At 49.5% G+C, this 16,505-nt stretch overlaps 1 protein-coding gene across 1 annotated transcript in view; it reads left to right on the top strand.

Annotated features, from left to right (window-relative positions):
- The window catches only part of ERGIC1 (endoplasmic reticulum-golgi intermediate compartment (ERGIC) 1), a 154,698-nt gene that overhangs the window by 116,053 nt on the left and 22,140 nt on the right, over nt 1-16,505 (top strand). The window contains 2 exon segments of the mRNA XM_006864845.1: nt 5,957-6,061; nt 12,158-12,218. Of these exon segments, the coding sequence (XP_006864907.1) occupies nt 5,957-6,061; nt 12,158-12,218 (166 nt within the window).

The following is a 16,505-nucleotide window of genomic DNA, read 5'->3' as shown; positions in this document are numbered from 1 at the left end:
TTGTTCTGTGTACATGCTGAACACTGATCCAGGGAGGCTAATGAGGTGGGAGAGGAGGGCTACCACCCCAAGGTCTGGGCTGTTGTTCTGTGTACATTCTGAACACTGATCCAGGGAGGTTGATGAGGTAGGAGAGGCGGGCTGCTGGCCCGAGGTCTGGTCTATTGTTCTGTGTACATGCTGAACACTGATCCAGGGAGACTGGTGAGGTGGGAGAGGAGGGGGCCACTGCAGGAGCCAGTCCTGGGCAAAGACGGAGACAGTGGGGTCCAGGCCCTAGCTGGAGGGCTGGGCCTTAGAAGGGAGGTGATCCAAGTCAGTGGGTAGAATGACGGTGGGCCCAGGCTCTTCACACTGCTTCCAGTACCCTCTCTCAGGACCCACTCTTACCAACCTGGAGGACCACTGCTAGGCCCAGGTCTTACTGACACAGGCCCCCCTTCCTCCCTTCCCCTGCCTGCCCCTCTCCATCTTGAACGCTTCTTGACAATTTCGTGTGGTTATTATCATTTATTTCTTCCTCTAGACTCTCATTTCTAGACTTCTTTCAACTAGTGTCCCTCTTGGGCTAATTCCCTCATGCTGTTGTTAGCTGCTATTGACTCATGGCCTCCCCATGCCCAATGGAGCAAAAAACAAGGTGGGGCATCAAAAAGTTCATGAAAATAGAACTAAAAGTTGATGGCATTGTCTACAAACTTTTTGAAGCCCCCTCATACTGCTTGGACTTAGGCCATACCTGTGATTAGTTGTGGACTGGACTGCTGTGATCCCTAGGTTTTCACAAGTCGATCACCAGCCTTAGTGTGGGAACTCCTCTGAAGCCTGTTCAGCATCAGAGCAGATGGATGGTGGCTGCACATGAGCTGCATCGGCTGGGGATCAAACCCTGGGTCTCCCACATGAAAGTGAGAATTCTAGCACTAATTTGTTATTGTTAAGTGCCGTCTAGTCAGTTCCAACCCATAGCGACCCTGTATAGGATTTCCAGGGAACAGCTGGTGAACTTGAACCACTGATCTTGCAGTTTAAAGCTACTTTGCAGTCCAGCACATTAACCCACAGCACCACACCAGGACTCCAATGTCCTCATAGTTCCCTTATATAGCTATGCTATTGAGTGCTTTATGGTAGCGTAGTGGTTACGAATCGGGCTGCGAACCGCAAGGTCAGCAGTTTGAAACTACCAGCTGCTCCGCGAGAGAAAGATGTGGCTTTCTGCTCCCGTAAAGGTTTACAGCCTCAGAAATCCTGTTCAGGGTCACTATGGGTCGGAACCGACTTGACAGCACTTAACAACAACAACAACATTGAGTGCTTTGGGAGACAGATGAGGCTTTCTGCTCCCATAAAGATTGACAGCCCTGAGTCAGAATCAATTCAGTAGTGGTGAGTTTGTTTTGGTTTATTGAATGCCTTCTGTTGTGGTGCTGTAAGATAAGCACTAGACTGCAGACTACAAGATTGGCAGTTGAAATCCACCAGCTGTTTCTCGGAAACCCTGTGTAGGGTCACTATGGGTCAGAATCAACTCAGCAGTACTTAACAACAACTTTATTTCCTGGTTCCATGTTTGACTCGGGTACAGAGCTGAGAAAAACGACTGCACTGCCCACCCTGGGAGGTGCTCACAGAGTTACAGCTGCAGCATAGGTAAACATTCCAACAAGGAAATGCGTGGTTGGAGAAGCAGCTGTGGAGAGATAAATAGGATGCATTGATGGAGAGTGAAGCCAGGCTATAGGGGAAGGCTTGGCCGAAGGTGGTAGCTGTGAGGGTCTCCTCAAGAGAGATGCGCCCACATCAGCTTTCGAAAGGAGAGGGATACCCTAGATGGTGAGCAAGGGGCACCACATTCATTCAGGCCATCGCCTAGTCCAGAGTGGGCACAGGAGACAAGATGAGCACCTGGAAACACACACCTTCCCATCCTTCTGCAAATATGTCTGAGACCACAGCTTGCACCCCTCAGACAGCCTTGTTGGGGCTCCTAGCTGGCTGTGGGTGAATTGGGTGACCGGCCCTGCACAGCACAGTGTGATGACCCTGCCGTTGTAAATCACAGATCTGTAATCAAGAACCATGGCAATGATGCCCACCAGTTGAGTCACTCTGGGCACTGTCACTTCTCTGAGCCTCGCTTTCCTCATCCATAAAATGGGGATGTGAAAACAAAGAAGCAGGAACGAGTTAAAGAATATCAATCTGTCAGCACCCTCAGAATTGGACAGGTGCCAGTACTCCTTTCCTGTTCTTTGTCCCCATTCAGTGGGCTGCTTTCGTCGCCAAGCTCACTGGTACCCACCACATGCTGGGGACAAGTGTATTTATAATTATACATGGATGACACCTAAGAAAGGGAGTTTCTCTGGTCCAAGAAAGGTCCAGGATTATATGAAAGGGTTACTGCCCCCCTTCCTATGGCTAACATTGATGGGGTGCCACCCACAGCCCTTACCTGTATTAGCTCATGCTATCCCTAAGGAAACTGAAGTCCGGGAGCTTTATGTCACACTTAGGGCCACACAGCTGGAATCTGAACCACCCCTTGCCTGTGGTGGCTTTTGCCAATATCTCCTCACAAGTGGTATAACCGGTTATATTTGCAGCCTTCGGGCCACAGCTGAGGCCAGCCTCTGCCCCTACCCTTGGCGTCTTAGTCTCCTAGTGTTGCTATGACAGCACACTCACATTTCTTTTGTCAGGGTCGGGGTGCTGAAAGTCAGAGTCAGACACCAACTCTGGGAAGGTCTTCATCTTCGCTTCTGCGGCCCTAGCATTCTGCCGTTCCTTGGGTATCTCCACATAGTATCTGTTACCTCCTATGTGTGCTTCCATGTCTAGGTGCCCCTGCTGCTCCTCATAGCTCAGAATGCACCAGCGCTGATAGGGCCTCATGAACAGAAAGAAAACCCTTTCCAAACGGAGTCCCACACATACTCCTACGCACCCACCCCCCTCCAGGTTTCAGGGTTAAGATTCAAACACATAAATTGTGGGGCAACAATTCAGTCCATAAGGAAAAGGAGACTAAGGGAAAGGAGCCTTCCTGCTCTGCCTTCTTAGGGGTTTGTAACTTCAAGGAACTCCCAGTGAAGGGATGTCAGATAAGGAAGCCCACTGTGGTGACGGAGCTGCCCCCTGCTCCCAGCATCAGACTCCGAAGGGCCCTGCAGCTCCCTATCTAGCTCTCAGGAAGTAGCCCACAGCCAAATGTCAGAGCTGCGTGGGCTGAGACCACGTGGGGACTTTGCTCCCATCTCCCAACTCCCTGGAGAAAGGCAGGATGGGACAAGGGTGCAGCTATGTTTTTAAAACCTCTCAGAGACACTGACGTAGATTCCTAGTCAGAGGCTCTTCTAACGTTGCCTTTATTCAGCCCAGGGTGTGATAGCATGAGTCAGCTACGCATGATGGACGCGGTGTACAACGGGGAGTGGGTTTCTGAGTCACAGCCTCTCAGGGCTGACCGGCGGGGGGCAGGTGCCCAGAGCCAGCACCTTGACTCATGTTAACTCTGGCAGCATGAGTGCTCAGGCCAGGGGAGGCTCCAGAAGGACACACGCTGGACAGCTAGCAGCAGTTTGACCCCCAGGAGTGGTAGTCAATGGGGACCTTAGTTCTAACTGTATCATCTGAATTTTTAATAAGGAAAATCTATCCAGGTATTATATTTATATAAGTAAAACTGATGAATGAATTAGAAAATAAAAAGACAGCAGGCTTCTGTCTATTACCTTGCCTTGGCATGTGCCACCCCCACTTCTGGAAGGTCTTTTGCTACTATCAAGTTTGTGTTCATTCTGCAAACCCTACAGCCATTACCTCCTCTAAACCTCCCACTCACCCTCTGTGGTTAATATCCACATTTTGCTGATGGAGAAACCAAGGCACAGAACTGTTACTAGACTGCCAAAGGCTCCCCGGTTAAGAGAGAGACTAGACTTGAGCCCCATGTGTGCTTTACCTCCAGGGACCTCTTACCAGGTGTTCCTTCCTGCTCCACCTTAGCCCCAGTGTGTATCCCCTCCTCTGTCCCCACCAGCATGCCTGCCCCCACACACTCAGCTGTGAACCCACTGAGGCTCAGACCAGCCCCTGTTCAGTCTCTAGGCATCCATGGGAGGGTGTGTCACATTAGTACTTAAGACATGAGTTCAAACCTCACCTCTGCCGCTTCCTTGGCATGTGACCTCAGCAAGTTTCTTTACTGCTATTTCATCTTCTGTAAAATGAGAAGTCACAGGTACCTGACTCAGAACTTAAGGATTAAGTACCATTCATTTGTTCCTGGTGTGGCACTGTAGGATAAGCACTGGACTTTGAACTACAAGGTCGACAGTTCAAACCCATCAACTATTCCTAGGAAACCCTAGACAGCAGGGGTGAGGGACATCCAGTCCAAGGGTGAAATCATTTTGCTTGACACTGCCTAGCAAATGTGGGCAGGACTCGAAATTCAATAAATCTAGAAGCTTTTTTCATAGCAACATAAATTTATATTAAGGCAGAAAAAAGGTTCCCCACCTCTGTGCTACAGGGTCACTATGATCAAAACTGACTTGATGTCACTTAACAGCATTTGTTCAGTGATTGTTTATTGAGCACCTGCTGTGTGCTTTGAACTTGGAAATGTAACAGGGAGAAAACCCACTGATGTTGAGTAGATTTGATTCCTGATGGACTTCCCCGAAAAGTTTCCAAAGCTGTCATCTTTATAGAAGCAGATGGCCTCATCTTTCTCCTACGGAGTGGCTGGTGGGTTTGACCCACCAACCTTTCATTAGCCCAGTGCTTAATCCACTATGCCACCTGGAGTCCTGCAGGGAACAGAACAGACAGAAATTCATGCTAGCATGGAGCTCACATTCTAGTGAGAAGAGAGAGAGGAGAAGACAAGATGCTAGGCAATGCCCTGGAGAAAAGTAAAGTAGGACAAGGGAGTGCCCACTTGAGCAAAGGCCTGAGGGAGGTGAGGAGAGCCATGTGGAAGAAGGTTCCAGAAGGGGGAGTCCTGAGGTGACAGTGCTGGAACAGCAGGAAGCCAGCATGCACAGAGGGGAGCGCACAGGAGATAAGGCCAGAGTACACCTGGCGTGTGGCCACTGAGAGTCTGGGCTTCTACTCAGAAACAAATGGCAACCATGGAGGGTGCGGAACACAGGAGTAACAAGATCAACAGGAGTTAAAACGGTGCCTCTGGCTGCTGTCGGGGGAAAGCCTGGGGTGTGGGACAAGGGAGAAAGCTGGGAGTCCAGCAAGGAGGCTGCTGCTCATGTCTAGTCAAGAGAGGGCCTAGGACCAGGGCAGCGGTGGAGGCTTGAGCATGGGCCAGATGCTGTGCATCCTGACAGGATGTGGGCTATGAGAGGGAGAGAAGAGTCCAGGGTGACACTGGGGGCTTTCGTCTGGGCATCTGGGAGGCTGGAAGGGCCTGTTTTTAAAGCAGGGAGGCATGGGAGAATCTGTAATCGTCAGCATCATTCATTCCACAGGTGCTCATAAAGCATCTCTCCAGGGCTAGGATCTGCAGGACCCTCAGACCCAGGGATGGGATGAGGCCCTCACTGCCCTGCCTTTGGAGGCCCCACAGTCTAGAATGATGAGGCAAAGTAGGGTAGAGGGATGTTCTTGATTTGGGGTTCAAGGAAGCCCCTGTTGATCAACGGGGCCAAAGGTCATCCCCATCCCAATGTTGGGCCAACAGCCCAGAATCCTCCAGGTTGGGTGCTTTACACGCATTCTCTCACTTAGTAGCTGCAGGTACCTCTGGGAGTTGTTTCTGTTATTGCTCCGTTCTACAGATGAGGGGACTAAGGCTCAGAGAAGAGCAGTGACACCCCCCCCACCAAAGCCACACAATCAGGACAAGCCAGGATCCAAACCTATGTCTGTCTGTCTCCAGTGCCTGACCCTCGTAACCCACCAAGCACCTGAAATCTTCATTTCTCCCCAGGTTCCAGGCAACTTCCACGTGTCCACGCACAGCGCCACAGCCCAGCCACAGAACCCGGACATGACGCATGTCATCCACAAGCTCTCCTTTGGGGACACACTGCAGGTAAGCAGGGAACCCACAGGACAGCATGGTTGGGGTGGGCGTGTCATTTGTGTGTCCTGCTCTCGGGAGGGGACACCTGCCCCTGTGAGCCTCGGCTTTGTCCAACAACTACTCACTTATTCTAGTGTAGTGGCTGCAGTCTCAACAGTGCACTGGGGACAGGGAGTCAGTGTTCATGAGCAAGGACTAAGGCCAAAGGGTTCCCTGCACGTGTACAGCCTTTCTTGCTGCAGTCTAAGAGGTCAATGGAAGTTGGACCAGAGAAGCCATTCCCCCAGCCCCACTCCAGTGGACAGTGTCTGACCTGGAGTCCAATCTGTTACCCTTCATAGCCATCTCTTCTACCCCACATTCACTAAATAGGGATGATGTGGTAAATGAAAGTATCCCGAGTCTTGTGCTTTGCCCAGGTACAAGGAGACTCCCCAGGGTGGTGGCTGGTGAGTCGTGAATGGCAGCTTTTCCTGTGGCAGCAGCTCCAACAATCTCTTCCTCTGCAGTCAACGTGCAGGAAAGAACCAGACACCCCCTGAGGGACAGGGGCACAGGTGTCATCTCTTTCCTCTCCTCCACACTCTACAAGGTCCCGAAGGCGGATTCTGTTTTACAGAGAGAGCGCAGTGCTCCAAAAGGGGATGTGATCGCTCCAGGGCACATTGCTATGGCATGGCCAAGGGGAGATCAGGACCCTGGGGTTCTGACCCCAAGCTGTACGTTAACCCCTGGCTGAGAGTACTCAATGGATGCCCTCCAGCCACGGTGGTGGACACATGGGCCCACCAGCACTCACTAGCACCTCTGTGACCCATGTGTGCACACATCTGCTGAGACTGACACCCACACTCGAAGATGTGCCTAATGTGCCCATGCCTGTTGGTGCATTCTGAGACGTGTGCATGCACTCATCCCTCCACACACACACACGTACACACTCAGGCATGCACACAAATACACCAGGTTTACAGGCATGCTGACCCACTCAGTCATCCTTACACACACTCCATCCAGAGATATAAACAGATGCACCTGGGCTGAAACCTTCCAAATAGAGACTCATGTATCACACGCAAACCCACACTGCCCCATTCACTCACACAGTGCCACATATGAGGGGCCTTCAGATAGTTCGTGCTCAGCTTGAATGAAAAGAGAACATGATTTTTCCATGAACTCTCTGCAGCCCGCTGACAACAGTAACACATGATAGGATTGAACACTTACACTGTGTGGTGAGGGTCATGTGCTTCACAATCACTGTCTTTTCAGTCTCTCAGCAGCTGAAGAGAGAGGTGCCACGACTGCCCCATTTTACAGAGGAGAAAACTGAGGCACAGGGCAAGTACATTCTCACACACTTGTCTGCTGCAGAGCCTGGGTTTGAATCCAGGGACTGCCTCTCTCACATACACACTGAGCGTGTGCTGTGCCTCAAGTACATTCACACTTCCATCTTCCACTTGAACAAGATTGCTTGCTCTGACTTTCCGTGAGTGGCCTGGCCTCCACTTTTCCATCCCCTCTGGCAGCCCCCTTGGATCTCCACATGGAAACAGAATTTAGGAACAGACAAAGCTAGATTCTCCGTCCACACACCCAGTGAAGCACAGCCCACCTGGGACACAGGCCGAGTCTCCGGGATTCACCTCTACCTCTTCCATTCTTGGTACTGTTGTTGGGAGGTGAGGAGTATGGGTTCCCAAGCCTGCCTTCCTGGCCCCACCACTTACTAGCTGCATGATCTCAGGCAAATTATGTATTCTTTCGGGGCCTCAGTTATCTCTTCTCTGTGATGGCGTTAGTAGTAGTCTGTGCCTCACAGGGTTGCTGAGGAAGAAATGAGTTCCCCGTAAAACTCATACACCAATGCCTGCCACACAGTAAGTAATCAAAGAAGGTAGCCCTTGCCATTGTGGAGTCATTGTTGGTGTTTGCCCTCACCCCATGCCAGGCCCTGCAGGATATAGGCCTCTTGTCGGCCCTCAAGGGGCTCTGCAGTGTAGGAGACAGACAGTACACAAGCTGGCAGTGGGGCTGAGGGCCTTCCAGATACCGATCTGCCTTTGCCCCATCAGCATACCAAACCCACTGTGAACCCCAGTGTACATGAGACACAGAGAGCAGGTACCAGGTGTCCAGGGTCATGTAGCTCATGAGTGGCACAGCTAGGATTCGGAGCCAGTCTTTGCCCACATCGCACTCCTCTAACATCTTCAGCCTGAGGTCACGCTCTCCCTTGAAGAGCACAGTTGTGGGTGATGCTTTGTTTAATCCCACAAAAACAACCTCAACGATGCTGAATGGCATTGATTTTTCCTGATGAGGAAACTAGGTCAGAGCAGTTCAGTAACTTGCCCAAGGCCACAGAGCTTGTAAGACTCCCAGGTGTGTCTGGGCCCAGGTCTTCCTTTAGATGCTTCATACAGAAGTGCATTCATCGGACCCTCCGGAAATCATCTGCTCTGAGTCAGACCCTGGGGTTAGAGTGATGAATAAACAATACAGGGCCCTCATCCTCAAGTGCAGAAGAAATCAAATGTAAATAAACATGGTATTATAGAGCAAGGAGCTTCCGGGTGGTAAAAATTTTAACACACTTAGCTGCTAACTGAAAGGTTAAAAGTTCAAGTCCTTTCAGAGGCACTTCAGAAGAAAGTTCTGGTGATCTACCTCTGAAATATCTGACACTGAAAATGCTGTGGAGCACAGTTCTGCTCCAGTGCACAAGGGGAGTCGACTCAGTGGCAACTGTTGGTGGTAGTAGAAGATGAAATAAGGAAGACTAAGGACACAGAAAAGGAGCTCTGATAGCATAGTGGTTACGAATCGAGGTGCAAACCGCAAGGTCAGCAGTTCAAAACTACCAGCTGTTCCGCGGGAGAAAGATGAGGCGTTCTGCTCCCGTAAAGATTTACAGCCTCAGAAACCCTGTACAGGGTCACTATGAATTGGAACCGACTCCACGGCACATCACAACAACAACAAGGACACAGAAGCACAAGAGGTTGGGGTAGCGGTATCCCCGAGCCTGGGAGATTACAGAGTGCTTCCCAGAGGAGGTGACATCCCTGCAGGGTAAGAAGAATTTGAACAGGAACAGGCCCCACAAAGGAGGCATGCCACACATCACCCCTCTCCTAGAGCACCCACTCTGGTACACCCCATTGATCATTTTCAAATCTCAAGGTTACTGTCAGAAAAATGGATCCACACAGGTCAACAACCTGAGTGATGCCAGGGGACCAGGGAAAAAAGGTTTAGCAAAGTTGTCTGTGAAGGCTCAGAAGGTTCTCCTGACATTGAGAGGGAGAGCTAGGGTTTGTGTGGGGCAAGAGACCGGGTCAGATTCAGGAAGGTGGGGACGGGCCATGCCAGGGCATGTCATAGAGAACCTTATCTGCTGTGAGGAGGATGGATCCATGAGGTCAGATGGAGGTAGGGCTGTAGTCCCAGGCCTGGGATGCAGGCAGGCAGAGAAGAGAGACGGGAGGAAGCCATCTTGCATTGCTGTAAGCAGGGAAAGCAACAGCCCTGTACTTAGTCATTTGTTGTTAGCTACTGGAGTCACTCTACCGTACGAAGCATGATATCCTTTTCCAGCAACTGGTCCCTCATGACTTCGGACATATTGTCAGGAAGGACCAGTCGCTGGAGAAGGATATCATGTTTGGTAAGGTGGAGGGTCAGAGAAAAAGAGGGAGACCCCCAGAGAGATGGATTGGCAGAGTGGCAGCTTCAATGGGCTCAAGCGTGGCAACGATAGTAAAGTTGGCCCAAGACCGGGTAGTATTTCGTTCTGCTGTGCATAAGGTTGCTATGAGCCGGTACCGACTCGATGGCACCTAACAACAACTGGAGTCCTGGTGTGGCACTGCAGAATAATGCATTGGACCTAAAGGTCAGTTTGAACCACAAGGTCGGCAATTCAAATTCACCAGCTGTTCCTTAGAAACCCTATACAGGTTTGCTATGAGTCGGAACCTGCTTCAAGGCTCTTGGCAACAACAACTGCGGAGTTGACCCCCAACTCTTGGAGCCCCTAGGCACAGTGGTCCTGCACCATCCTCATAATTGGTTGTAGATTGGACCGTTGTGATTCAGAACAGCAGACCTTTCTTTGTAGTCAGACTGTCTGGGTCTGGAAGTTCTGCTAAAACCTTTTCAGCATTAGAACAACCACAAGGCTCCACTGACTGACGTGGAATCAAACCCTGGAGCCACCACTGCCTTCATGCTTATTCATTATTATGTGGGAATATGATTCCTTTTTTCACATCTAAGACCTAGCTGAGTGTCCATCCATCCATTCATTCGTTATCCATCCATCTAGTTCACAAGTACCGTTTTAATTAAGGCCCACTAGGTACCAGATCTTGGACCCATGGTGAGCAGAGGCATGGTCCCTACCCATGTAGTCTGTGGAGCTGACAGTCCAGAAGAAAGACATACTTATCAAATAGTCATACAAATACATGTAACATCAAACTGTGAACCTTCTGGTGCTCTTGTCTCCATAACTAAGTCTTCCCGTTGTCCATTTCAAGCAGCAAAGAGACAGACTTTTCTCTCCTTTGGGTTTGTGGAGAGCATGCAGTGCTGTTCAGCATTTCATATGCTTCAACCACCTGAGACCAGGATTAGGCCCCTCCCCTGCTGTCCACTCTCGTACATAAAGACAGACCCCTGCTGGAGCCTGTGTCCACCTAGCTCTTAGCCCTGCCCCCCTTCCCACTCCTCACCCTCCTCATCCCTGTAGCCACTGGGCCTCTGTGTCTTCCTCACCCACGTGGTGTGCTACCTGCCTGGTTAACACCCTGCTTTCCTGCAGATCCTGGTGTCAGTACCACTTCCTCTGGGAAGCCCTCCAGGGCCTCTCTGTTGAGATCAATACTGGTTAAGCAGCTGCTTTTGAATTAGCACCGACTCATGGTGTGGTGCTGTGGGCTAATGCGTCAGACTGCAAAGTTGGTTTAACTGCAAGTGGGTGGTTCAAGCTCACCAGCTGCTCCTTGAGAACCATATACAGGGTCACTATGGGTCGGAATCGACTCAACGGCTCTCAACAACAACATGGAGACCCTGTATGTGTCGGTAGACCTGAGCTCCGTTCTTAATGGTCTTAATGACTTTGATGTTTCAGAAGTAGATCTCAGGCCTTTCTTCTGAGGTGTCTTTGGGTAAACCTGAACCTCCTACTTTACATGTTCCTGGAGGTTGGCCTTGTTTCCCATCAGTCCTTAGGGCAGAGGACTGAGGCCTTGAGAACCCCATGCCCCAGTTACCCAATGGGGAACACAGCCCTGCCAGTGGCTCTGAGGAGGGAGGGGTCTCTTTGCAGTGGTTGTATTTTCCTCAGTAAATAAGGTACAAGGCCGGCATCTCTGGGATGCTCCTGTCCTAGGCATCTCAAGAGATCTCTCAGAGGGCTGGGAGATCCATTTGTACCTGAATTTACTCTGTGGTTTATTGGAAAGAGCTCACGCTTAGAGTCAGACAGACCTAGTTTCAGTGCCTAGTTCAGCCACTTATTAGCTGTGTAACCCTAAACAAGTTTCAGTGCTTTTCTAAGCCTTGGTTTGCTGTTCTATAAAATGGGTTAGCAGTTCAAATCCACCAGCTGCTACTTGGAAACCCTATACAGGTTCTCTATGAGTCAGAACCAACTCGACAGCACTTAACAGCAGCTACATCCTTGGGGCATTAAGTGAGATGACATGAAGTCTCCGTGTGCTGCTCTGATACTGGGAGCTATGCCACCAATATTTCCAATACCAGTAGGGTCACCCATAGTGGACAGATTTCAATAGAGTTTCCATACTGAGACTAGAAAGAAAGGCCTGGTGATCTGCTTCCAAAAATCAGCCAATGAAAACCCTGTGGGTCACAACAAAACATAGTCCCTGAGAATGCTGGAAGCTGGGGCAGGACCAGACAGTAACAACTAAAAAGCCCAGGACAGAGCTGGCACATAGTGAGGTAGCCAGCCAGCACCGCTCCGTGCTGCCCATTTTTTCCCACAACTTCTGAGGTGGCCCTGCCAAATCCCCATCTACACACGGCCAGCCTCCTGATGACAGTCTCCTCTGTGCTTCTCCACAGGTCCAGAACGTGCAGGGGGCCTTCAATGCTCTTGGGGGAGCCGACAGACTCAACTCCAACCGTATGTATCCCTACCCCAGAGTCCCAGTAAAGCCGGCGGGGAGATGGGAGGAAGGGGCATGTACCAAGCATTGGTCAGGACATCACCTCACTCCCTTCCCACAGACAGCCTGGGCGGCTGTAAAATGATCCGCATCTTGCGGATTCAGGGAAGAAAAGTGACTTGTCCCCAAGGGAAGGAGGTGGAGGCCTTTCACACAGCAAAAGGCTCAATCAGGGCCAGCTATTATCTTTATTATTGTCATCTTCACTACCACATAGTCATTCTTCATTGAGACAATTACCTAAGAGCCCACGGGGCGTGATGGCAGAGCCACAGTTCATCCCTGCTCCAACTTGCACCGTGAGAACAGGTCTGTAGGTGGCTTGACAGGGCTCATGCCATTCAGGTCCAGCCACTTCGGGCACCCCTCCCTCTTCTCCTTCCTGAATCCCTCCCACCTGTTGGCTCCTCCCTGAGTCCTCTCCCTCCTCAGCTTCCTACATCTTGGCACCTCAGCCTGGACTACCTGGTCTCTACACATAAGCAGAGTGTGCGTGCATACATAGGTACCTACACTTGTGCCTACACATCTACCTCCACATGTATGCACACCTACCTACATCTGTTCTCCACACAGGTAGAATGTGTGTGCATACATGTTCCTATACATGTACACACCTGAGCACGTGTGCATTCACCTACCTACACACACACCCAGGGTCTCAGACCCCAGCACACTCATCCCTGACATGTCTTCCAGCAAATCCAACTTGTTCATTTCTTTGGGTCCCTTTGAGTCTTTGTGAACTTCTAGAAGTCACTCTTCAAAGCATTAGCAATTCCCATTCTGACTTTTGTACTTGACATGCTTTCATAACTACTATTTTTAGAATTTCCAATTGTCATTGAATTGCATAGCTAGCAGCTGTGCTTGGCTTTAGTAAGGCAATTTTCTTATCATTAAAAAGGTCTGTCCTCGTTTTCCCCCCATCTCCGACTGCCTCAGATATTGAGGGCATTGGTTTCCCATGACTCACTCATTCATGCTGAACCAACCAGACCAGATGTCATCGACCCAACTCCAACTCCTGGCAACTCCATGTGCATCCGAGTAGAACTGTGCTCTGTACAATTGTCAGTGGCTGAGTTTTCAGAAGTAGATTGTCAGGTGCCTCCTAAGGCTCCTCTGGGTGGATTCAAACTGCCAACCTTTGGGCTAGTAGCCTAGCATGTTACCCATCTGCACCACCCAGGCAGCAGCAGGAGTATAAAACAATACCACTTTTTTGACACATCGCACTTCCTACTTGTCTTAATACAAATGCCCAATTATAGTAGCAGTACGTCACTCTCCGTATAGTGGTGTAGTCCTTGTATCTGTGTGCAGCAGTGTGCTGTTCCAGGATGACCATCCACATTCAGTTGCATGTAGTATGGACGCAGCTGTCTGAGTTGGAAAGGATCAAGCTAGAAGGGTCCAGAGAGTAAGAGCAGATAGAGGACAAAGGCAGAAAACTGTGCCTACTCAGAAAATAAAAACCATTGCAGACTGGCCACATGTTAAGAATACTGTATTGATTCAGACAACAGAGGGCCAGGGGGAGGGAGGATTGGTTTCCTGTCCCCAGTTCCCAAACACAGTCCCCACTCAGGTCTTTGCCTTTGCGATTCTTTCAGCTCCAGGGTTTCCAAGGTTAGCTGCTGCTTGTCATTCAGGTCTCAGATATCACCCTACCTAAACCAACACCTCACTGCTGCTAACAGATTTAGTTTTCTCCTTAGCACAGACCATGGCTCCCTGAAACAATCTGGTTCTTTCCATTGTCTGTTGGCTGTTTCTTTGACAGAACATAAGATCAGTAAACTTGGGGACTCTGCCTGCCTTGTCCCCTATAATGTCCTTGTATGGTGGTGGTGGTGTGCTGTGGAGCTCTTTTAGGACTGCCCACAGGACACACCACTCCATTATAAACTCAGCCTGAAGGCAATTGGATCTAACTCCATAGATCAGCAACCTAGTTTCCCCAGTTAAATGCCTGAAGGAAGGCACCCTACTCCGCAAGCAAGCCTCCTGCTCAAAGTCACTCAACTTTACTTGCTCGGTGGTCTGGGAAGGCCACTGCTCAGTATCAGGCTCTGGCTCTTGGTTCTGCTGCTGCTTGTCTGGTGCCAAAGCATTCTGTCCCTGGGTTGAGGAAGTTCAATGTGCAGAGATCTTGGGGTCAAAGGATGTGCTCCACTCCTGGCTCTTCTTCCTGATGGCAAGTAAGATCCACCCCACTCCTGCTTCTGAGCTGACTCACCTTACACCCAAGTTAGAGTTCCAAATTTGTACAATCACAGTGAACTCTGTTAACGATCATTCACAACTGAATCATAGCTTATCAGTGTCTTCTCTCACCTAAGCTCATCAGGAAAAGAGTTGTATGGTGGAAGGTACAAAGACTAAGGCTAGAGAAATATATTAATTAATTCACTACCACATGAAAAACTTGGCAGTCTACTTCTAAAAAAAAAAAAAACAACTACGTGGCCCAGTTTACTATGACACACATGTAGTCACCATGAGTTGGAACTAACTCAATGGCAACTTTTTTTTTTTTTTGATGTTTGTATGTATGTAAGTGGCAGCATCAGTGAGCTCAAGCCTGGCAACCATTGTGAGGTTGACCCAGGATCAGGCAGTGTTTCGTTCTGTTGTGGGTAAGGTCACTATGAGTCAGTACCAACTCAATGGCACCTAACAACAACAATGTATGTATATGGAGTCCTAGTGTGGCACTGTAGGATAAACGCTCGACCATAAGGTTAGTTTGAACCACAAGGTTGGCAGTTCAAACTCACCAGCTGCTCCTCAAAACCTTACCCAAGATTACTGAGTTGAAACCAACTCAATGGCATGTAACAACAACAACAACAGCATGTACATATATGGAGTCCTGATGTGGAGCTGTAGGATCAGCACTGGACTGCTGACCCCAAGGTTGGTGGTTCAAACCCACCAGCTTCTCCTTGGAAGCCCTACAGAGGGCTACTATGAGTCCGATCTGAATCAACGACGCTAAACAACAGCAAAAACGGCATTTCTATGTGATGATCCCTGGGTGGCACAGCTCAGGTTTGTGCTCAACTATGAAGTTAAAAGGTTGGCAGTTAGAACCTACCCAGCAGCATGGGGAAAGAAAGGCCTGACGGTCTACTTCTATAAAGATCACAGCCAAGAAAACCCTGAGGAGCAGTTCTACTCGCTAACACATGGGGTCGCCATGAATTGAAATTGACTCAAGATGACAATGGGCTCGTTTTGTGTCACAAATGGTTAAGCCCTGAGACTACGAACCAAAACATTGGTTGATCAAACCCACCCACAGGCATCTCAAAATAAGGCCCGGATATCTGCTTCCAAAGATCACAGTCTTGAAAACCCTGTGGAGCACAGTTCTGCTTTGCACACATGAGTCACCTTGAGTCAGAATCGACTCGGCAGCAGCTAACAATAGCAACAATATGTATGTTGATACATGCTGTTGTTAAGTGCCGCCTAGTCGGTTCCAACCCATAGCAACCCTATACAGGGTCTTCGAGGCTGTGCATCCTATCAAGGGAGCAGAAAACCTCGTCTTTCTCCCGCAGAGTGGCTGGTGGGCTCAAACCACCAACCTTAAGGTTCGTAGTCCAGTGCTTACCATACAGAGCCACCACGTTCCATGTGTGTCTTTGATCTTTATAAGTAGAAATTTCAGCTCTGTCTCAATATTTGAAGCTACTAAGGAATGGCTGTTAATTTGCTTCTTTTTCAGTTATGATGATGACAATTATTTTAACTTAAGAGCTCTTATCTTTTAGGGGGAGGCATACTGAAATAAGGAGCTCTGGTAGAGTAGCTCAGGTGGCACAGCTCAGGTTTGTGCTCAACTATGAAGTTAAAAGGTTGGCAGTTGCTAACCTCAAGGTCAGCAGTTCGAACTACCAGCCATTCTGCTGGAGAAAGATGAGGCTTTCTACTCCCGTAATGATTTATAACTTCGGAAACCCTTACAGGGTCGCTGAAGTCTGAACTGACTCCATGGCGCGTAACCACAGCACTTAACCCCCACCGTCACCACTAAAATACTTATGGATGAATCAATGAGATGTCTGGGATTGGCTTCAAAATAAAACAATGAGGCATGGTGAGGTAGAGATGAAGCAAGATAGGGCATGTGTTGGTCATTGTTGAAGCTGGGGTGGTGGGAATGGGCAGGGGCGAGGGTGTTATATACAATGCTCTATGTTATATAGGTTTGAAAGTTTCCCTAATAAAAT

Source organism: Chrysochloris asiatica, unplaced genomic scaffold, assembly GCF_000296735.1.
Source record: "Chrysochloris asiatica unplaced genomic scaffold, ChrAsi1.0 scaffold00071, whole genome shotgun sequence".
Taxonomy (NCBI): domain Eukaryota; kingdom Metazoa; phylum Chordata; class Mammalia; order Afrosoricida; family Chrysochloridae; genus Chrysochloris; species Chrysochloris asiatica.
This window is presented reverse-complemented; position numbering and strand designations above follow the sequence as displayed.